The sequence below is a fragment of the Alligator mississippiensis genome, chromosome 4 (genome assembly GCF_030867095.1).
Source record: "Alligator mississippiensis isolate rAllMis1 chromosome 4, rAllMis1, whole genome shotgun sequence".
Lineage (NCBI taxonomy): Eukaryota > Metazoa > Chordata > Crocodylia > Alligatoridae > Alligator > Alligator mississippiensis.
In genome coordinates, this window is record NC_081827.1 from 238058541 (window position 1) to 238082682 (window position 24142).

The 24142-nt window shown below is 38.8% G+C and overlaps 2 protein-coding genes across 11 annotated transcripts in view; one reads left to right on the forward strand and one right to left on the reverse strand.

The window, feature by feature from the left end:
- Positions 1-12432, forward strand: part of MAP3K19 (mitogen-activated protein kinase kinase kinase 19) — a 36357-nt gene extending 23925 nt beyond the window's left edge. For 2 of the 4 annotated variants that reach the window (XM_019480485.2, XM_019480487.1), the window contains exons 5-12: positions 1578-1662; positions 2703-2953; positions 3616-3659; positions 5236-7680; positions 8259-8408; positions 8633-9330; positions 9952-10017; positions 12186-12432. In XM_019480485.2, the coding sequence (XP_019336030.1) occupies positions 1578-1662; positions 2703-2953; positions 3616-3659; positions 5236-7680; positions 8259-8408; positions 8633-9330; positions 9952-10017; positions 12186-12252 (3806 nt within the window). In that variant the 3' untranslated portion in view covers positions 12253-12432. Of the gene's footprint in view, positions 1-1577; positions 1663-2702; positions 2954-3615; positions 3660-3687; positions 4651-5235; positions 7681-8258; positions 8409-8632; positions 9331-9951; positions 10018-12185 lie in introns of those variants that run through there. The other 2 variants (XM_019480486.2, XM_019480490.2) reach the window with 2 other exon arrangements.
- A 2041-nt stretch (positions 12433-14473) lies between these two features.
- The window catches only part of CCNT2 (cyclin T2), a 34787-nt gene continuing 25118 nt past the window's right edge, over positions 14474-24142 (reverse strand). For 4 of the 7 annotated variants that reach the window (XM_059727421.1, XM_019480408.2, XM_019480406.2 and 1 more), the window contains exons 8-10: positions 21946-22016; positions 19785-21196; positions 14474-14772 (exon numbers count right to left, since the gene is read on the reverse strand). In XM_059727421.1, coding sequence (XP_059583404.1) covers positions 14676-14772; positions 19785-21196; positions 21946-22016 — 1580 coding nt within the window. In that variant the 3' untranslated portion in view covers positions 14474-14675. Of the gene's footprint in view, positions 21197-21945; positions 22017-24142 lie in introns of all 7 variants that reach the window. The other 3 variants (XM_019480409.2, XM_059727423.1, XM_059727422.1) reach the window with 3 other exon arrangements.

A 24142-nucleotide genomic window follows, 5' to 3' on the forward strand; every position in this document is an offset into this window, starting at 1 on the left:
AAGGCTTACATTCAGGTGTGTTGAACCTAAAGGGAAATCTTCAAGTTGACATCTAATAAATAATAAGATAAAAAGTATATATAAAACTTTCAAGAATTATGCAGCTGTTCAAGAGTCCAATGATCTCAAGTTGCAAGAAGGAAGGTTTAGGTTGGATATTAGGAAAAACTGTCTCACTAGGAGGGTGGTAAAGCCCCGGAACAGGTTATCTAGAGCAGTGGTGGACTCTCCATCCTTGGAGGTTTTTAAGGCCTGGCTCGACAAAGCTTTGGCTGGGATGATCTAGGTGCGGATGGTCCTGCTTTGAGCAGGGGGTTGGACTAGAAGACCTCCAGAGGTGCCTTCTGTGGCGGTCGAGCGGTAGGCCGGGCTGTGGCCAGTAGCCCCGAAACGGCAGGTGGGTACTTTTGACTGATGGAGTGGAATTAGGCACTGAAGCGTATTGGTTGAACAAAGAGATTATTTACTTATGCCGTCGGTGTACACAGCGCAGGAAGAAGAACTGACTTAGATTACAGTTGCAAACGTGAGCTCTTCGAGTAAGACGAAATGACATGAACGGCTTATCGGGCCTGCAGGGCACGGGGGTACGTCAGGACGGTCGGTGACGGGGAGTCGTTGGTGGGTGATCAGTCCGCCAAGTTCACTCCGAGATGTGCGCGGAGTTCCCCGACTTGGGCGGAAACTGCTTTAACTTTTATACGATTAACAAGCCAATCGTGAGTCACCAAATATGAATAATTTAGAACCGGCCAGTGGTGGTGCACGTATTTGCATAAAGTTGGCGGGAACTTTTCACTGCACCGGGGTTTTCTACCGTAGCGGAAAATTCCACTGTGGCGAGAAATTCCACTGTGTTATAGGCATCAAATTAATGAAATCTTCCACTGTGACATAGGCACTCAACTACTGGGTTCTGACACCTTCCAACCCTAATTTTGTATGATTTTAGCCCTTAGAATTGGTGAATTAATTTCTCCATTATTTTAAAAGTTTGTCCCCTGAGAAACTGGGCATTTGATGGTGTTTCTTCTGTACAGTCAGTAGATGTAAAGAAACTGAAAGAGATGCATGCTTTTTTGCCCTCTAATATTTTAGCTGTAATAAGTTTGTAACAGTAGTACAAACCGGATTGAAATGATTTAAATTGTGCCACTGTAATTGTTAATTTGTATAGTGTAGTTTTTAAAACATACCTGCATTAATCCTATAATAAATAGTATAATAAAATAATGTATATAACTGGTGTACAAAATATTAAGATACGTTGGCTAAAATGAGATTAGAATTTTTTAGGGCTTATATAAATTAAGAAAAAAAATCACTGTTTACAACTAGATAAAAAATACATGTTTTATAAGAACCTTAAATTCTTGAAAGGTGATTTGTACATAAGGGTAAAGTGCTAGGCACAAAACAAGTGCTAATAAAGATATGTTCATAGTAATTTTATTAAAGGTAAGTTCACACTTGGTATATAAATAAATGCTATACTTAAAAAGAAAAATAAGTGTCTTTGTTTTACATTTTGGTCACTGACTTATGCTGCTTTCTACTATTTCAATGTATTGTTGCAGGGTGTGAAATTCTTGTAGCTTTTCAAAATGCAAATAAGATACTGAAAGAAATGAGCAAGTCATACAAAATTCTAGAAACAAACAAGTAAGTAATCTTCTTTATAATACAGTCAGATAACTGAAATGTATAAGAAAGCCTGAGTTAGATGATAAGCTCAAAATCAGTTGGTGTAATCGTCTTTTTATATTCTTACTTTTCTAATTTTGAGGAACCAGATGACAAAAACATCTGTCTGGGTCACAGAACAGATGTTCCCTGGGGAGATCCTTTAGAAAAGGGTAAAACAGACGTTTTAGACGAACAACTTGCTGGGGTCATTTGACCCCAGTACTTTTTCCTGCCATGGCAGGGGTCAGACTTGATGATCTGCTCAGGTCCCTTCCAACCCTACCAACTATGAAACTATGAAAAAGCCTGAGGTGGATTTGAACTCTCTTACATGGGTTTCTCTAAACAGACTAACTGGCTCGTGGTGGCATGGGTTTCTCTAAACACCCGGCTCATGGTGGCATAGGGTCCCTGGGCTTTGTCTGGGGTCGGGGCCCCGGGGTTTGCCCCAGGCAGGACAGAGGCAAGGGGAGTGGGGCTCTTGAGCTGCTGGGGGGAGGCAGTATGAGCAGCGTGCACCCCACATTCCTGGCCCAGGTTGGCAGGGCACAGTGGGTCCCTCCCCTGTCTTGGCTCCATCTGAGCCCCAGAACTGCATGCTGGAGCAGCTCCGGGAAGGGCTCCAACGATTCTCCACGCCCCCAGAGCCAGCACTGAGTTCCCAAGCAAAGCTGCTTTCCTGGAGCTGCAATGGCATGGCTGCCCCCTTCCCCAGGCCTGGAGCCCTGCAGCTGCAAGGGAAGCAGCTTTAGCCAGGAACACAGTGCTGTGGAAATCCTAGGAGCCCTTCCAAGAGCCACTCCAGCGCACAGCCCAGAGTCCCGGTTCAGCCTGCGTCCCAGGACCAAGACCAGCTTGTTACTTTTATAGCATACTGTGCAGCTCATCCTGCGTCACAGAACAGTATCTTATTCTCGTTAGGCCAGATGATATACAAGAGTGCTTTTTATCCTAGAACAAAGTTCCTGTTTGGAGCAGTTTATAATCTGAAGAGTTCTTTTGGTTTTGCCTTTCAGCCAGGTCACATCAGTACCCAGACTATGGCCAGATGAACGATTAGCTTCTTTTCCAAAGAAAAGACAGCTGGAACTCAAGATGAGTCAGCAAAGTTCACTACCTTTCTTTCTGAAAAGAACAGGAAACTCAAGACATCCTCATGGTTTTGACTTCAGTTTTCTGGTGCAGGGACCCTGTTCTGGGTCTAACATGTCAAAGCCCCTCAGGGGACTAGATGCCCTTCAGGAGATAAATGCACAAATTCAGCAAAGTAAGTTTAGCAGTTAACTTTTACAGTACAGGTAACCACTGTTATAGTATAAACTAGAAAAATGGTTAACTGGCAAGGCCTCAAAATCAGGTTTTTGTTTACATCTAAACTGTGATCCTTTTCCTATTTGCTTGCCTTTTATTCGTGTTCCATAGATTTCAGTTTTGCTGCCATTCCTCTCTGTGTGTCTGCATGTATGTTTGGGATTGCTCCTTAATTGACATTAAGGAGCAATGATCCCATCCCCCCTGGCCCCCTTTTTTGTTGGTTGAGTCATTGTAGTAAATTCTTGGCTGGAATTGTAGATTTAAAGGTTAATAGTAAATTTCCTATTAATGTAAATTGGTTCTCTCTTGCATTGCATTGGCCACTTTAATTGGTCAGGTTAGTTACATGTGTTGGTTTCCTCCCCCCCACCCCCAATTGAACAATTTTGGTTCAGATAATATATTAAATTAAAAAAAAATACAGTAGTGTTTTCCTATTTCAGCATTTTCAATGTGCAGTTATTAAATATTGTAGATTAGTACCATAGTAAGAAATGTATAGCTTTGTCCTATGACCTCTGTCAGACTTAGTTTGTTTTTTAATGATTATGTATGAAAACTGTATTCAAGTCAAAGGAATTCTGAAATAACATTTAATATGCTTTAATTTTGAAGGGTTAAGTATATCTGTACTAAAACACAGCAACAGGAAGACAGAGGTAAGGTGTCATTTTATGTAAAATGTAATAGTTTGGCTTTCCATTTTGCTGAAAATGGCAGACATATTCTGTAATATGTTACTTTATTCTTTGATAAAATTGCCAGCCATGTTGTTCACTCAATCTCGTGTAAAATCTAAAATCTAAAAGGCTTTAAAGTATAGCACATGTGTATTATCGTACTACAAGAACAAGAGGAAACTGAAAGGCAACACATTTACAACTGACAAAAGTTAATACTTTGGATACAATGGATTGTTGATACAGTACATAGTAATATCTGGGGCAATGAGTTCCATAGATTAACTATGCATTGTATCCAAAGTATTTACCTTTCTCAGTTTTAAATGTGTTGCCTTGCACAATGAAGTTCTTTCATAGATGTAATCATCATACCAGTAGCATTGAGTAATGCTGGGAGAGAGGAAGAAACCTTGAAATTAAACTGTTATTGAGTCATATCATGAGGTATGAATAAACATGGGTAAAAAGGCTATGAAAACGTGCATTTAAAATTAAGGAAGATGTTTGAGAGGGTAATAATGCTGAGACCAAAACAATCAGCTTTATTTCATCCATTAAATTATACTGACATCTGGAGGTTTAGCATTTGGGATAAATCAAACAATCTAGATAAAAGGTATACAGATTAAATTTAGAGAAAGCCTCCCAAACTCAGACTTTAAAAACACAGAACTCATTGCACTGAGTAGTACATTCAAACTTTTATTTGCTCCATTGGAGAGATACTAGTGCTACTCTGAAATTACTTCCAACTGAAAGCTAACGTTGGATATACAGTATCATGCAAATAAGCACACGGAGCATGCCAATTACTACTTAAATGTTTCTGTTGAATCGAGATACTTGGAGCATTCATTTATGCATCAATACCACCCAGCATATGTTTCTAGCTAATTGTTTCTTCCCATATCCTACCCATATAGGCTCTGCAATTTATTTTGGACCAAGTCCACATTACTATAATCATGTGAGTAGTCAAATTAAGAACACTCATATAATCCTCAAAAGTCTTCCAATTACAAGATTGAGTAGGTTTCATTTACAGAGGAGAACAAAAATATTAGTAATATTTATACATGAAGTAGTCAACTAGACCAGTTAGAATTTGTTCATTGAACTACAAATCCCCCAAAACAAAACAAAAAACACTTAAGCATAAGACTAGCTCTACTCATGAAAGAGTTACAGAGACTTGCGCAAATTTGTGAGTACCAAAACACTGATCAGCCTTTGAATAGTTATCAAGTTATTCACAATTTTTTCAGCATGTGCATAGACACTCACTGGCCTTTCAAGGTGTTGTACCACAGCAGATTTTTTTCCAAGTGCTAAATACTTAGAAATAACCTGTGGATGAGATAAATAACCATCACCCATTTAACTTATCAAGTAAACAGTTTTTCTTTTTCCCCTAGTTAAACACGAAAATTTATGAAAGAGTATCCTTCTGTACTTTTCTTGCTTAGAATTATTATCACCTCAAAAGTGTGCATTTAAAATTGAAGTACATGCTCTGTAGGAAGTTAATAGTTTTTTTTTCTGAAACTTGCAGTTTCATCTGTCACCAGAGGCACTTCAGCCTTTAAGAACAGTTCCACTTACTCCTCTAGAGAACAATAGGATCAACCAAAACACCACCCACAACAAAATCCTGAGCATTATGGATTCAGTACCTTGCCCTACAAAGCCTATTGGTAGATTCCAGCAGTATCACTCAGGCAGCCTGCAGCAAGGGCAGACTAAACATGCTGTAGGCCAGTCTCGTAGACATGTTTCTGATAGCTCCATCACAACAGGACACTTGCGCTCATTCGGAATGGATAATTATTACAAATATTTTGGAGACACGAAAGAAGAGGAAACTGAAAAGAACTTAAATATAGGTGGTAATACTGAAGAGAATGAATATGAAAAATGTCTGCTTCCAGTACTCTGCAGGAGTGTAAATATTGTGACCAAAGCCAATGTTTCTGAAGACAATCATGTTTATTTCAACCCAAGTGAAGTAACAAACACTGAGAAACACTGTAAAATACTTGCAGCTCCTACATCAAGTAATGTAGATTATTCCAATTTAGGAACTGACAGCTGGGAAAATGATTTATTAGCAAGGAGTTCTGTTAGAACAGATCTACAGGAAGTAAACGCTTCCAGTTTGTCAGGTTATAGTAGAGATGCTGAGCCTATGAATGCTGCGCTTGTACCTCATGTTTTAGATTCAAGCTGCACAAGTGAAGCAGTAGAAGCATGTCCTTATGTTCTAGAAGGTAGTTCTGTAGCTAAAATTATTTCAAGTGTGGAAGTTTACTTTTCTCCTGAAAATCAATCAGGAAGCAGTGTTTTTCCAGTAGATGTTGGAGCTGAAAAAGTAACAATTGCAGAATTAACTGAGACAAAGGTTGGTGAATTGGCACCTCTGGTCCATGTTACATTTTCTCAACAAGAACTACCTAAGGCACCACAGATTGCTAAACGTCCTGCCAGAAAGAAAACTATCAGCCGTAGCGTGCCTTCCAATGCAAGTCACAGCTTCAACATACTTGCTCTCAAGGTAAATGACAAGATCAAGATGGATAGGAGTATGTGCGTTGCAAAAACTAAAGCAAGCAGCAAAGTATCTCAAGATGTCGCCGTCTCTGACAAGAATTCCACAAAACGTCACATACACAAGACCAGCATCAAGAACCAGATTTTCCCATTTTTAGGACTGTCTCATATGGAATCTGAAACATCCTCAAAATTTCAGGAAAAGCAGCCCCGGCAGGAGACATACAGTTTCATTCAGCATGCCCATAAATCTAAAATGCAAGTGTTGCCCTGCACGAGCAGAAATGCAAGCAACTTAAGGAAACCTGTTGCTCCGCTTCATGTTCCACGAGTTCAGTCTACCTCAGATGTCTTGAATCTGAAATACAGTGACATGTTCAAGGAAATACATTCGAATGACAAAGGCCCAGGAATTTATGAAATGTTTGGGACTTCCGTGTATTCCCAAGCACGTGAACCTGAACGAAATGAGAGCAGGTTTTACAGGGATGTGTGTTCTGCTCCACTTAGGGGATGCACTGCTAACAGATGTAAATCAGCTCGCAGTAAGGAGAGAGTGAGCAGTCGAGTGAGAAATGCCCAGAAGAGAACACATCCTAAACCCAGGAACACAACTGGCATTAATCAAAAGCACAAAGAGAAAAGCACTGAGTTAAATGATAGCAATACAGAGGCAGATGATACTGTAATAATTTCTGGTCCAAACTGGCACATAAAGACTTCAAGGAGTACAGTGTTGTGTCAGGAAGATGAAGATCAGCAGCATTCATTTTTGGAAGAGTTTTCACAATCCACTAAACTAAATGAAGACTTTCCGAATTCAGACCTGTCAACTATTAAAGAGGTCTCTTTGGAGCAGTCTTTAGACATTGGAGCTATAACTAATAATCCAATATTTGCTACCACTAACCAACCATTTTATGATAAAGGCTGTGCAGAACGTGTCACTCCAGAGAGCAATTTACTAATGACAGATCAGCACAAGTGTGTAGTACAAGGAAGAGTGGATATGGATGACTCCATGAGTCTAGAAAAAAACCAAGTCTTCTGCGACCTCAAAGATAAAAATGAAGCTCTGGTTGCATCGTCTTTTCCAGACAAACTGGAATCTGAATCTTCTCAAACGGAATTAGATCAAAGTTGGACAGACATCTGTGAAAATAGTAATTTAGCAGATGCATCAGCTCAGCATCCAACTAAGCAGAATATAAATGCCACAAGCCCAATTTTCCAGACTTATCAGAACATTCTCTCTCATGCAGAAAACAAAGAACTGACTGATGAGTTGCTTTGTTGCCTGGCAGCAGGATTACTAGTGCTCAAAGAAAAAGACATCAATTCTTCTAGAATACTTACAAAAAATCAAGGTTCAAAAATGCAAAATATGTTTGCTGAAGAAGAAAGATGCATTGTGAATGGAGATGGAAAAGTAGTAACCAGTGAAGAACAGGTAAAAAACAAGTTCCTCGTACCTTGCATGTTGTTCTTCATGATGTGGTGCAACACCCAAAACAAGGAATGGGAGCCCTCATGTCAGTCAAGCTGAGGTTAGCCAATCCATGTGCAGAATTTTAATAACTAGGTCCTCCTTCTCCTAGTGGTAGGCTCTTCCCTATTTGAGTACTTCCAGAACTGGAGGAAAAATGTGGTTAGCCTACACTCACTTAGCTGTTTAGTCCCATTTTCTGGGCCCAGCTGCCTGTCATGTATTCCAGGAGGGTATCCACCTACCAGGTACCATTTAAGGATAAATACATCTGTGCAGACTTGGGGATGATGACAGGGATAACTAAGAGGAATGAAGTTAATGTAATAAACACAGATATTCTAAGAAAATGGTTTATACTTTTAATGTAACAGCACTTACCTATGGCATAGCCCCTGTGCCAACAAATTGAGCAGGAGCCTTGCAATGCAGCCATTTCAACAACATGTTATAAGGAAGTCATGTCACATGGTCATTCATATATCAAAACAACATTAAAATTAAACCTCTTTCTTTCTGTTACTCTTCCCCACTGACTAAAGAGTTATAGTGAAGCCTTCCTAGCATCCAACAGGGAAAATGACTTGTTAAACTTCAGTGATTCTACCAACTTACCAGAAAGCAGCTCAGCTAATGATGATCCCATCATGTGGACCAGAGGTGAAATCCTTGGCAAGGGAGCCTACGGCACAGTAAGTTTAAGTCTAAATATGTAAGGCAAATAATACATATTTTTGAGTTACACCATTCCTTTATGAGTCTTTTATTAATAGTTAATTTACTGTAGGACAAATATTTTTACTATTAAAATGAAAACTAAATCAACATTTATGATTAATACAAATCTATATGCTTACTTATAAGTTGACTCCCTCTTTATAATGGTTACTTCTAATAAAGGCTGCTTTCATTCCAGGTGTACTGTGGTTTGACAAGCCAGGGACAATTAATAGCTGTGAAGCAGGTTGCTTTGGATATATCAGACCAAGTCAATACAGAGAAAGAATATCAAAAGCTGCAAGAAGAAGTTGATCTGCTGAAAACACTAAAACATATTAACATTGTAACATATTTAGGAACATGTTTAGCAAACAATGTTGTAAGCATTTTCATGGAGTTTGTACCTGGTGGCTCAATTTCTAGTATTATTCATCGTTTTGGTCCATTGCCAGAAATTGTCTTTTGTAAGTATACAACACAGATTCTACAAGGGGTTGCATATTTACATGAAAATCGTGTGGTACACAGGGATATCAAAGGCAATAATGTTATGCTAATGCCAAATGGTGTAATAAAGCTAATTGACTTTGGATGTGCAAAGCGTTTAGCTTGGGTGAGCCTGAATGGCACACAAAGTGAATTGCTGAACTCTGTGCATGGGACTCCTTATTGGATGGCACCGGAAGTGATCAATGAATCTGGGTATGGAAGAAAATCAGATATCTGGAGCATTGGCTGCACTGTATTTGAGATGGCAACAGGCAAACCACCTTTGGCTTCCATGAACAGAATAGCAGCAATGTTCTACATTGGAGCACACAGAGGACTGATGCCCCCTTTACCTGACCATTTCTCAGGAATTGCAGCAGACTTTGTGCATGTGTGCTTAACTAGGTAAGTAGCTTTGTAATTTAAAAAAAGAAGGAAAAGATGCAGTTTTGAAATAATCTATTTTGAACTTTAGTGCAGTTTACTTGATTACTTTAAGTTGGTGGTTAGCAGTAGAAGACTAGGCAGAAGGCAGGGTGGCACCTTATATACTAACTCATTCAGAAAGCCATCACCTTTCATAGGCTACAGCTACTCCTCTCTGCTAATGGAAGATTAGGTTAACATAAGGAAAACTGGCTGTGACAGGGTTTAATTTAAAGGAGGCAGTGGGCACATCTACACTTCCGCCATGATTTAGTACTTCCTTTTGGAAATACTAAAGCACAGCGCATTACAGGCTGTTACTGTGCCATGCAAGCTGGGTATGGGTAAATTTCCCAGCCACATCACCATAGCGGTGTGCTATACTGGGGGAGCACACCACTATGGCAGCATAGCTGGCAATCACATGGAGACCCACATGATCTCTGTTGCCATAGTGTGCTACTATGCTGCCATAGAGTGAAGTGTAGATGCGCCCAGTGTGGCCTGTTAGGCTTGGTTTACTAATCATCCCAGAAAATTGTGAAGGCTCCAAATGCCACAATGGCATTTACCAAAAGCTGTTAATTTCTTATTTTTCAGATCTTCCTTCCCAACAAATACTTTGGCACCCTGTTTCTATGGACCATGCATCCCTTTGATTGCTAGGTAAAACTCCAGATCAATTGCAGTGGAGACTCCTGCTTAACAAAAGCCCTGTGGCAGGATCCGACCAATCCTTGAAAATAGCTTTCAGAGCTGGATCTTGAATAAAAGCATCTTATGCCATTCTAAGCTTCTATGAGAAAATTCTTATGCAAATGACAGTCTAGGAAATATTTTTTTTTTCTCCAAAACAAACTACTTTTGCTATAGCACCCATCCACAATGGGAGTTAAGCTTTGCAGCATTTACTTTTTAAAATTTAGCATTAGACTTCTTATATTTTTAAATATACTTTTACTCCCTATCTCCTCTTCCCCCAATACAAAATGAAAATTGTATTTGGCTGGTAAAACCACAAAAGGACAAGTTCCTTCCCCCTGGAGGAGGCACAGGAATCCCACTGAAATTAATGGACACCTTCTACGTGTAGCTGAGGGTAGAGTTTGGTTGCCAGGGGAATATGCAGCTCAGTGCATAACACGAAGTCAGGAAAACTGGGGTCTATTTCCATCTTTGTTACCTGATGTCACACAACAGGGTGGCAAGTTAGGTCTTTCTCTGCCTGTTTCCCCTCCCACCATATTGGTTTGTCCATGTAGTCTTGCACTCTTAATGCACAATGTATTAGCAAGTTGCTGCACCTGCCCCAATGTCCCATTGAGGTTTCACAGTTAGTCTGAATTTTGGGGACAAGGACTGTCTCATTGTCTGCACAGAGGTAATATAATGGGGCACAATTTTAATATATGCAAATGTGAACACCAGCCAAAGTGTTCAATGGGAATAAAATGGAATTCTGAATATTAGAGAAAGATAAAAGCCATTAGTGAACAGAGGAAAATAAAAAAGCCAAGTCTAAAAACAAGCTTGAACAATTAACAAGGGGAGGACCAACCTATAGAATAAAGTGTTGATAGAGGGTAGGTCAGGAAAATTAAAATAAGTTTTTTAGAAGGGCAATTAACATTTAGCACTTACTAGATCTCTTCCATCCAATATTTTTCAAGCCCTTAAAATCAATCTGGCATTAATAGCCCTGAAAAATAGGTCTTGCATCATCCCTACAAATGTGAAGGAATCAGGACAGAGCTTAATTTATTTGTCCAAAGCCACAGAGAATTCAGGTCCTACTGTACTGTGCTAGCATCAAGACTCAAAGGTCAGCTTCCATGCCTTGCAACTAAATGGTTTTTAGTATTAGCTTAAAAAGCATCGACTGTAGCAGTAAGCCTGAAAACAAGAACAAGTAGAGAAACTTTGACAATTTTTCATTATTGCTTTTCTTCAGTTTTCCAATGAAGGAAGAACGAGCCTGGCAATTGTCCTATATTGTTCTGTTTCTAGTGAAATGAGGGCATAAATAAGCAGAGCCCTACACAATAAGCAGCTTGGGTTTGAACAAATTCATTTTACCACAGTTTGGGTGGTGATATGCAAAGAGAGTGAGATTTAGTGGGAACTTGACCTATTTACAAAAGGGAGCATAGAGAGGGGAGAGAGATTTGGTACATTGGTTAGCTTTCACACACTGAATGAGAAAGAGGAGTTGAATAGAGCAGTAATAAAGCTTGTATAAAATCCTTCATTGGGAGCAGTTCCTAAAAAATATATGCAGAAATCAAAGGCGATAAATCTTTTTCTGTCCCTCTGTCTACATTTGAAATAGTAATCCAAATGCCCAAGGAAAACGCCTCTAAAAGCCCACACCCGAGGAATCCCAGAAAACAGCAATTTCTGTTTTAACACGCACGTGTGTCAGGAGTCTCCCAACACGATGTAGGATTTAATAAAAGTCTTGCTTCTGGAGCTAGGGGATCACTTGAAAATCTCAGCTTTAAGTTGAAAATCAAATGGAAGAAAAAAGGGCTTGAAAAAGAGAAGAGTTCTCTGCATCATCCTTAAGTAGGTTTATTGAATGGCAACAGTATCAGAAAAACAGAAACTAATGGGAAGGCATGAAGATAAGAGGGCTTTAAGAAGCTACTTCATAAATTTAACAATACTATCACATGAATCTCAAGCCTTTTCCAAAGGCTGTTCTAAAAATGAACCAGGGAAGTTGCATGAAAATAGCAATTTCAGATTTATTTTGAATTTACAGTATATTTTGAATTTACAATACTGTACATTTGGCAACTGATTTACGTATTGATTTCCCACCTTTCACGCAGAGATCAACATGAGCGTCCTTCTGCTCTCCAGTTGCTGGAGCACCCCTTCATCAAAGGAAAACAATGAACTTTTCAAACTTCAGTCTGTATTTTTCTCTTTAATTCTTTTGGTCAAAAAAATTAAGTTTGCATTTGACTTGCAAACAAACAGGAGTGTAACTTACAAGAGGCCAAGAAATCAATGAAATGGCAGAGGTCTGTTGTGAGGCTGTGTAAAGATTAAATTAGAGATGAATTTGTAACCATGGATCTGTTGTGAATTTTTTTTTACTGAAGTGTTTAAGCATTTGCTTTTGGAAACAAAAGCAATTCTCAGATTTCATTTAAACTTGAAAAAGCTATCCAAGAAGCTATAAAATAATACTTGACAAAAGAGTTGGAATCCAATTTTCCTGCAAATAAACAAATGATAAAATATCTAGTCACAACAGAAAGAACACCTAAGGCAGCTGGAACTACTGCACAGGTGTTCTGGTTTTGTATAACCAAATTTAATATGTTATCTGACTACTTAAATGCACTTGAAAGAATCACTTGGAGAATTAACTTACCTTATGTCCACACCAGCATTAACAGTGTTTCGTATAGAGAAAGATCTATGTAGATTGAAAGATCCTTTAATTCCAGTTGGACACTGAACACCACAGTTGGACACATTGACATCAGCTGGCAATCTTCTCTCTCCATTTGAGCTGGACTTGTTATTAAACGTTACTTTAGCAAGTGATAATCACCGAATATACATCCTTGGCCATAAGGCATATTTCAGGATTGTTTCCTATTCTGAGAACATGAATGCTATGGTTTCAGGAATTTCTTCCTCTTTTCACTACTGGTTTTAAGTTCACTTTACCATAGTCAAGTAGTCACTGGTTGACATAGCTCAAGAAACAGTAATTTATATGATGGGGATAAAGTTTTCAGAAGAGCCATTTAACCTATTATTAAAACAATAGTATTAAACAATCCTTTCATGCTGAAAGGGAAGGCCATCCCTTTCTTAAGGGTTGATGGATGTTCTCAGTTAGATAGATACACCGTACCAGCATATCCAGATGATTGCAGACATGAGGTGTGGGTCTGCAATGCCACACACTGCATGTGCAGCTATCCCCTGCATTGCTACTTTGCAGCGCGGGGGTGGGGTTTGACCCAGGGAGATCCTGTGGTCAAAAAAAGGATGATATACATGGTGGCAGTGCGCGCCGCCCAAAACTGGAGCTTGGTCAGCTGGAACTATGCTCTGGCTGTCAGCTAGGCTTCCTACTGCAGGAGTGCTGCAGCTCCTGGAGGCCCCCAGGAGTCCAGATAAGGACTCTGGGGCCAGCACAGTTGCTGGCCCCAGTCTCCCCTACCCCACTTGGGGTAACCTGCCACGTGCCAGAGCATGTGGCATGGGTGTTCCCTGAGACAAGCAGCAGTGGCACATGGTGCGCTGCTGCTACTTGTCCCTGAGGAAACGCACATTCTGGATGTGCCTTGTCAACTTTGTTTTTGCAGCAAAAGCAGACAGATTGTGCGCGCCTGAGCACTACTTAAAGGAATTATTAAATGTTATTTTAATCAATGCAGACTATCTGCCAATTTGATATCCTGGCTCCGAAATTTAAAGCAATAAATACAACTGATTTGAAAGTTTACATAGACAAACAGGCATTGAGTATATAGTAATCCAATCTACTAGAGTTGGATGAAAACTATATTTTTTTCTTTAACCCATCATCAAAATAAATTTGTGATCATCTATGTAAATAGTCACCATCAAAATTCAATAAGAACTTTATACAAAAACAATGCATCATGTTTTTTCATTAGAGAAAATTAGTGATGTAAAAATATTTTAAAATTGAACTATAATCTATTTAGCTGGTTTTCAGCATTCTTAGATGCCATGGGATTGGACCAGATTATATACATGACCTACTGAAAATTCAGATTTGTATCTTCATTGTGTTGCAAGACACAGAGGACAAAAGTCAGGAACATCTCCTCTCAGTGTGTTGGTATTTAAGGAATTGCTTTTATCACCAGCAGTACTATGTACATTGCAAAATAGACAGCTGGTAGAGCAAACATTTTTCTAACCTTGTAAAAGTTACATTATATAAAAATTAAGCTTACTTATACCTCTTCTATATAAGGTAACTTTTATATAATGTTACTTGTAGTATTTTGTATTTCTGATGGACTTGAATCCATTTTTTTTCTCATTGTGTATTCTTCCAGTATTCATTTTAGAGAAATGTGCTTGTTTGGCCTAAGATTTCATAGAAGTGAAAAGAAAATGGTTTCCGCTACTAAAATCCTTTATTAATGCTTTCCATAAGATATAACGTCACATGATAACAGTCTGAAAACATCATATGTCAGTAAAATAATCTTAACTTCACAGCAATTTTGAAAATCCAAGTAATCAGTCCCATTTTATGCACTATAGCTTGGTCCTTATACCAAAGTCCGCAGGAACTCCAGTATCTTCACATTAAAGTACTATGCAGAATAACTGTAGGAGCCCTGGCATGTGACCTGGAGTGGAATGATGCATGTTAGTTGCCTCCTCAGATTAGGGCAGTCTCTCCAAAAAAGGCTGCAAAGTAAAAATGAGCTTTCATTTAGCATGAAATGGTATCTAGATGCCACTCAAAACACATGCACAGATGGAGGGGGACAAGACATATGCACCTCAAGATTTTGCATGTACAAAACAAAAACTCTACCTTAACCATGGTGAAAGTCTTAAATCAAAGCTAGTGTTGCATAATTTGCCTTGAAGTATTCTAAGTAACCCATAGGTTTTAATATTTAATACAAGAGCTTTTACATAACTAAGCATTGCAAGGTTAGCCCCAAATAGGGATTTTATCAGCTTGTTAAAAGTTCCTGAGGTTTTGATGAAATCTGAGAACACAGTTTAGCAGAAGGCTTGAATACAAGCTATTTAAAAAAATATTTCAGAGCTTTTGAAACGTTGTTTAAGCATTCAGCTGTTAAAGCTAAAACATCTCCTAATGCATAACAGATTTTCAAGTAATAATTCACATACTTTAGATATTAGGGAACACAGAAGAGAGTCCTATCTATGTACGAGTTATGTCAATGTAAAAATAGTTTAGGGGAAGAGGAATATAGTATACTGATAACTACATCTCTACTAGGGATTGCACCAGCAAAAGAAACAGTAAAAACGTACACAAAACAGCAGCATCCAAAGCAACACAAAAAATTATTTGATCCATGCTTAATGGAGGGGGAAAAAAGGCAATCCAAAACAAAGGCCACTTCTCAAGGTGTTGGTGACTTGTTTGAAATGTAAGTGATTCTTTGGACAATAATAATTAAGAAAAATGAAATCTGCCAGCCCCTTTATTATCTACCTTGATGTTGATAGATATTTTATTTACACTAAATACATGATTTGGAACTTCGAACTACATTACACGTTACGATTCAGATTTCATGAAAATAATTTTGTCTCCAAATTTTGTCTTTGCATTAGTTTCCAAATTGCAGGTTGAGGAGTTTTACGCTACATAAAAGCTGTGTTCATCTTGGAACAGGTTATCGACCTTTTTCTATTGCAAGTCTGGCAGACCTGCAACTTTAAAATCCTCCAAATGTACGCCAGTATCTTTTGAGCTTGTTCTGATGTTTCAAAGGCAATGCTAAGTTGTGCAGCCATTCAGACAAGGCTTAACTGGAATCAATACATTTTTTATATTTTACACAGTTGTCATCAGAACTGGGGTGCTATATAGATTAAAAAAAAAAAAAATCAAGTCACATTAAAGACTAGACTCTCCTATACAAGGGAAACAATTCAGAAGATAATCAGATGAAGGTGAAGAAACAAAATGATCCACATTAACTGAATTGCCTGCAACTGTAAAGCTTTGAAGAAGCCCTGAAGATAGATGCAGTGTTTGCACATGACATCTTTAGGGAGTTTAAGATGCAGCTAAGGAGCAGAGAAGGCTCTGCTCCAACCTCATAAGGCTTAAATTGTGAAAAAGGAAAAACCTGACCAGCTACAATGTAATAACATGGAACAGATAAAGTATTTCATGGCTGTCTTGTATTTAGATTAATTCATTTGTCTGAGAACCAGTCTCCTAGTGAAATAATTTTGCTCAGAGAACTTGCTTTTCCCAAGTTCTGATTGTATAATATGTGCCCTCAAACTTGATGAGTTAAACTAAGAAGAATGAGGCAGGAATATTCAACTATATTTCTTTTGAAAATTCATAAAACTAGCTACATTTAAAAAAAAAAAGTTTTGTTTTGTTTTTTTTTTGCTCACCTGTAAAAAGCACGGGTTTGTCACTCAAGTGAAAGAATTTTCCTAACTATTTACAAACAAAACTAGGAAGGTAAGTATAGGAAATGGGATATTTCTGCACCATAGTGAGAGTGGTGAGGTAGGGAATTTTATTGAAAATACACCTTTTACATGAGTTGTCCTTAAAAAGAATAAAGTGACAAAGTTTTTAATCCAACAAAAAGGGCTCTTTTCAAACTGCAGTTCACTACTCTAATAGGAAACATTTACAGTTAGCAGAAAGGGTATACAGCACTTCAAGTTTTCTGCTAATTAAAATACCAAAGTACCAGAGCACAGTGAGATCCAGCACATTGCCTAGAGTACTTCAGCACTTCCACCACTAGCAATACGAGTATAGATTCAGTGTACAGAAGAATCTCACTAATCCACACACCTCAAATATGACCAAAATGGCAGACTTCATAGCTAGGAGCTTGCAGGGAGGATTCATGACTAGGTTTTTTAGAAAAAAAAAACAAAATACTGTTTTCTAGTAAATTCACTCAAAGTTATAACAAAGCTATAATCAAAGTGATGAACAAAGTACATTGTGCTGCATTAGCTTTTTTATTGCATTCATTTGTTTATGGAACCAAAGCTGATCCCATTTAAATTAGTTTTAGCAACTTCAAAACAACTGGATCAGACTGCAATTCACAAAGAGTAGTGATTTGGAGTGGGTTTCAGTCAGTGCGAATTAGTGATATTTTGCTGTAATTTTTTCCATTACCAAGTCTAATTGCATACACATCAAGACTTCATTACAGAGATTTACATATTTACAGTTATATTGCAAACTAAAAACAAGTTTTGTGGACATTCTTTACAGAGAAACTGAAATGACTGTTTGGTTCTCACTCACATAGTACATAGCAACCCCTTGGGCAATGTCATTTCACAATCCCCCAGGAACAAAGCTGTAGACCTTTGAGGCAGCACCTTAAGGCCCCAGCCTTTCTCATTTATTTTGGACAATCGCTGGCTTCCAGCCTGGCATTTCACATTGAAGTTATGCTATTAGATGATAGTAACAGTACAATATATTGCCTACTGAGATTGAATGTTTAAAATGAACTATATAAGATGTATTTCATGACACTGCTATTTAGAAGGCTTGTAAGCAAATATTGTGGTGCTCTGCAGACAAATTAACACAATTCACTGATACTTCATCACCTGAACCTCTGCAGAGCAATTCAGAATAATCTACATTGCAGCTTATGTTGGTCCAACATTCAAGAATACAGAAATAAGCATTTTTAATGTAGTGTTTAATACATTAATTTGATTTTGGAAAAAAGTTACTCCAAGTTGCTGCATGTAAAATGATTTTAGATACTGTATATCCAGGGGCAAAGATTAAATATGGATGTAAAAGGAAAATGTTGTTACATCTAATGAACATTTAGGTTGAAATGTAATAAAACTTATTCAAGTAAATTACAAGCTTTTGCATTACTGGAAACCAAGTATTACATAGTAATTGATATACCTGTAGTTACATAATATAGCAACTACCAACGGGGAAGAGTACAGCACAACCTTGTGGTTTAGAGCACTGTTTAGTAATGTAGCTGGAAGGGCTACATTTCAGACTTCAGTTCTGAAATGCTTACAGCCAATTACACCACACAAACCATGCATACAGGAGGCTTAGCAAAAGTTTACTTCATTTCATATACATTTTGAAAAATTAAAATAGTCACTAGGAACTGGCTGCTGCTACCATATATTGGATTTTTGCTGAGGTACTTTATAGCTCATGAACAATACTCAAACATTTGTTCACTATCAACTGGTAAACGAACTGTAGTATTGACTTCCAACAAAAAAAAAAAAATGAAATGAAAACAATCTACTGTATAAAACATTCAAGCCTGTCATTTCTTCCATAAAGGCAGGACACTGTACAAATAGTACACAAGCCATAACATTATGACGCTTGCAGACAAACAGTATGGGTGCTAGTGGTTTAACTGAAGAGTGATTTTTCAGAGCTAGAAAAAAGAGTAACTGCCAATTTTTGTAACTAATGACAAGGACAATGCACATAGAATCCATGAGAACTATTTTATTGTTGGGATATAAAAGGAAAGTTGGGGTATCGATAATTTTACTCTTATTTATTGTGAAGGCTGCATTCACCTGTAAAAGAAATATGGCATCACACACAAATACATTTTTTGGAATTCAGACATGGATGTTATTCTGAAATGGTAATGAAAACAATGATCCCTGTTTACTATTAAAATAACTTACGTTGCTCAAGTTAAAAAAAACAAAACAAAATAAAACTACTTTTCCCCCATTATGCAAGTTTTTTTTTTTTTTTAAAGAACTTCAGTTCAGAATCACGTGAATCTACATAACCATTATTAAGTAACAGCTCTGTGTCTATGTTACTGCATCAAGCCAATAAACATTTAAATGCACTTCACATCAAAAGATTATGTAAACTTTATTTTTATTCCTTTTTCCTTCAGAAAACTAGGGACATTTCAGTGATCAAATCAGGTCATAAATCAGGAAACTGAGGCCTAAACTCCCACTACTGCCTCACGGGTGATGCCGTTTGTGTGGATGACCATACACCGTACTAGATACTCACTCTAGTGAAGTGTCCCTTTTAAGCGGCTTCAAATAAGGCCTACAGTTTTAAGACAAACCTGACAAAGCACCACCTTTGTTTAGATTACTGATGGACTCTGACACAAGATAAAATAAAGTTATGTATATTTTGTTATACTTACAAGCAGCTCCAATCCTGAGTATTAATGGTATATCTAAACATACAAAAATGTATGTACATTTTTCTCCACTTTCTTGTAAACAGTTGTCAGTACACTGTTTAATCCCTTTGTCTTTGAAACATGCAAATCATACATACAGTATAAATACACAAGAAAACAATTACACTCATTCAAAAGCTAAGCAACAAAAAATTGTGGCTGCAGTATTTGAAATTATAAATAATCAATGCTTGAGGCATTCTATACACCTAGAAGCAGACGTTCATTCTACTGTTCTTAGCTGCAGTTGTAGAAATACTGAGATTTTTGCACCTTCCATGCTATTACAGTACTTATAACACTATTGTATGTGGAGATAAAGACTTGTTTACTATACCTCTTCTTTTCAGAGTGAAGGATAAAGCAGCACTTACATATACTGAAACCATGGCAGCAACAGCTCATGTTGCCACTGCTAGATTAGGAAGTTTTCCATTCTAACAATTCTTAAATTAAAAAAAGTAAAGGAAAAATGACCTAACAATTCATTACATGTTCATTCCTTGGGCACTTAACAGCGAATCCAGCATGTCGAATGTATCTTTGTAGTCCATATGCTGGCTGTTTGTACTGTATTCGTGATTGGCATCAGGACCATTCTCCACTGGCTTCTTGTCCAGTTTCACGAGGGTGCTGAGATGTCCGTAGCCCACCTGGTATGTGACAGGGGGAGGAGGGGGTAAGGGAAGGTTAAAAACAGAGTTGTGAGAGGATACATACTGCTTAACAGAGGAAGAACTAGATGAACTACCTGAACTTTTGGAACTTTTGCTCATTTTGGAGTGGTGGTTGTGAGAAGCATCATTGCTGTGCAACTTCTTTCTTGAAGAGCTGGAACTAGAGGAACTACCATCGCTACTCAGGCCAACAGGACTCTTCAAAACAGTTGGTGTTACTCCATCAGTGCTATGTTTACTACCGCCACTACTACTGCCACCACTATGTGAATGGGAATGCTTGTGACCACTACCATGGTGACGGTTAGAATGATCTTTGTGCTTTTCTTTATGATCTTTGCCAACATGTGGACTTGAGTGCTTGCTTTTTCCACTGCCCTCATCTGATGAGCTATGCCTTTCTGAGGAAGCAACTTTAATTTTCATTTTCAGCTCTTCTTTACTGGAACTTTTTTCTGTGGGTGGGATTGGTATCCGTAGTTTGAGAGATCCACCCTTTTCTTTTTTATCAGGTACATGTTTTTCAGGCTTCTCTGCATTTGCAATAGGAATTTTCATCTTAATAGGAGAAGTTACAGAACTGCTACTACCTGCTTGTGGTTGTATGTGCTTTTTATGTTGTTGTTCTACTGGGTTAGCTACAAAATGTTCCCTTACATCTAATTCGAGTGTTTCTAGTTTACGTTTCTCTCTGTACTTATCCAAAGACATTTTCTGAGGTATTATTACTGGAGCAGCAACCTGTCCATGGTGTTTGTTTCCTGACTTGTGAGAATATTCTGGTTTAACAGCAGAATGCTCAGCAAGTTTGTCAGGTCTGTGATGTAACCCAGAATGCAGCGGTACAGAAGTTCCTGGTTGGAATGTCATATTGTACTGACTAGCAGGCAATGTGGTCTCCTGTTTTTGAGAATACACTTGTTCTGTCCTTGTTTGCTCTTGATGTTGAGGCCATTCCTGGTGTGAAGCCAAACTATATGAGGTACTTGGCATTCCTGTAGCTAGTATTGCCAAATTTTCAGGTGCATGACTGTCTGGAACAGATATGCTTCCTGAGTTCAGAGGTACTGGTGCAGGAAACGATGTTGATTGTTTTTGGAAACTTGCATTTGCAGATACACCAGTAACAGTATCCACTAAAATGGAATTCTGGACCAAAGATGAACCAAGAAGAGAATTCTCCGATACTTGTCCATCCCCTTTAGGTTTCTTAGCAGCCTGATTAGCCTATATTAAAAGAAAAGAAGTGAGGGCAAAATAAGTTAAGGCTGGGCTCTGTGACAGGCGGCCTGCAAGGGGTCTGACATGTAGCCCACAAGGGGTTAAACTGTGGCCCCCAAGGCTCTCACCTGGCTGCTGTGCCCCCTACTGCTTCAGCTGCAACAGCCCCTTCCTTTGGCTGCTGCTTCCTGCCCTCACCCCAAGGGACAAGGCAATGCAGTGAGCTGAGGGTGAGTCTAGGCTACAAGCACTGGGGCAAGATCATACTTATGTGTAGCAGCAGTGGGAGGGGAGGTGTGCCCAGGCACTGCAAGAGACAGGGGGTGGGAAGGGAGAGGCAGTGCCTGGGCCACACACATGGGGAAGGTGGGAGAACAGCACCTGTGTAGGGCAGCAGTGGTGGGGCACCCACTGCAGCAATGGGGATGAGGGTGCCCATGAAGAGCAAGAGGGGGTGGGAAAGCATCTGTGTGGTCCAGCATACTGTGGCTTGCCTTGTGCAACCTGCGTAGCATGCAGGCCCTGCTGGTGTGATCCCAGGAGGCTTAGGAGGTGGACAACCCTGACTTAAGATATACAAAGTATACCTCAAAAATGGCCATACAGTGGATATCTAGATTTTTTATTTTAATTAAATATAAGGATGAACAGTTGTGAATGTACAGTTGGGGAAGGTTAAGGCAGTGTGACAGAAGTTTATTTAGCTTTGCGGTAGTTCAGTTGCCTATATAGCTTGTCATAAGGTAAGTTCTTACCCTCCAATTCCGAATTCTTTTCAGCCTGCTAGGTGTTTTCTCCAGTATTTGCAGAAACTCATGCGTTAGCTCTGAGAAGAAAACCAAAAGCCATGTTTGATACTGAATCAGTAACAACATTAAAAACCTTTACCAACTTTATTGATTAGCAGCACACAACCATGCAGCACTATGAATTGCACAAAATGTGAATATACAGGAAACGTACTTGGAGCTCAAAGCTACAGGAAACAGCAGAACTAGCATTGTTTTCTCCAACCAACTTCCAGTTCTGTGAGTTCATACATTATGAAGAGCATGTTGGAATGTCTTTTTGGTACTGCAAGATGACTGATCAGAAACAGAGAGTTCCACAAGGCTTGCACAACAAGTAATCAGTGTAAAAATCCCCATTATTTGAAGACATTCAAATTTCAGAAATTAAATACATTTTCTGCATGAAAATGTGTGTAAGAACATTAAGATCTCCAACAGATGTTAAAAATGGTATGACTGGCATCTCAAGAATATTATGCCATATCTCAAAAAAGAACCCCCCCCCCCCACACACACACACACACCCCGTGCCATGCCAGATAAGCATGGCAGGATGCACAATGTTTGGGACGGGGCATAAAATTACTCATATCCCCATCACGCTGCTGGGCCCTGAGACTGCCCCTGCCTGATCCTCAGGCTGGGGATGCAGGGCTTCTTGATTCACTTCCTTAAACTTGCTTCAGATTCCTTCTTTGATAGTCTTTTCAATTAAGATGTCCACGAGGCAATTTAAGTCCATTTTTTCAGCAGACACAAACAAAATCCACTACTTTCTATCAAACATTAGAAATTTTTAAGTGCCCAAAAATCATCAGGTATTGAGTCAAGATACAACTTAAAACCTGCAAAATTGAGTCCTTAACAGCCTTGCAGAATAAGCTGTAAGTTAAGCTTTCCTGATGGTCTTTTTTCTAATTCCCCTTCCTATTGCATACAGGTGTTTCTATTCATTCTTTCCTCTTACTGCTGCTTCAGGATATGACCAAGCTTTGGTCAGAAAAGTGATAGACCCAAAAATGAAGCAGGCCTTTCCAATTTAACTACAGAACCAAAAAAAAGTATCAAATAAGTAATACAACTGTATTGACATCTAGTGTTGTCATCCGAGTTATTTCAGAGTTAAAATCCCATTGAGACAGGCAGTTGACCTTACAATTTTAAGCTGTCTCCCTGATTCTCTGTTTAAGAGTACATTTATTCATTTTTTATCATTTCACTCTTTCTTTTGAATGAAAACTTAAGGGAAGAGAGCAGCAGGCCCCAGGAAACCTATGTAGCTCGTATCCAAGTCAGGGATGTGTAAAACACAACTGTATGTTAAGAATTTTTTTTTTTCCATTCCAAACTGGCTCCTAGCAAAATCTAATTAATATACAGATTTCCAAATATCAATAACCTTTTATTATGTAACCATTCATTACTTGTATTGCAGTAATACCTATAGGTCATAACCGGAGGCTCCTCTGTGCCAGGAAAAGACAATCCCTGCCACAAGGAGTTTATAATTCAAATTTAAGATGACACATGGGTCCAGTTCAAGACAAAACTGGTTATGTTGAAAAAAAGCAGGGCCAGAACAGTAAGTTAACATGCATTTTTGGTAGTTACCTAAACAACCATTTAATTTTCTGTTAATGGGAATAAAAAGCCATCTTTCTTCCTTTGAAGGATTGACTCCATGGGCTATACAGTTTACTTTCCATGGGTTACACCAGGAATGTTCAACTCCTGGCCTGTGGGCTAGATTTGGCTCGTGGAGCAGCATCGTCTGGCCCACAGGAGTCCATGAGTCCGGAAATTTTGCAGCAGGGTAGCAGTGGCAGCGTAAATTGCCATTCCCCTACTGCCCTATTTCCAGACCTGCGGGGGATCTCTGTAGGCTGAATAACATGGCTCTACATGCAGGGATGGGTTGGGCTGAGGCCCAATTTGGGCACGCAGACCAACTCCACACCACCCATCCAAGCGCCCAACTCTATGGACTAAACCTAGTTCCCTTCTCACATGCAGGACTGACTTTAGCAGTACATCTCATTTCAGTCATGTAATCTACCTAGTATCTAGAAGTCTGGGTAGGAATAAAGTACACTGTCTGCTAAAGGAGGCCTACTCTACAAAGACTGAAGTTGCAGTATGACCAGCTACTTAAGGCCCCAGT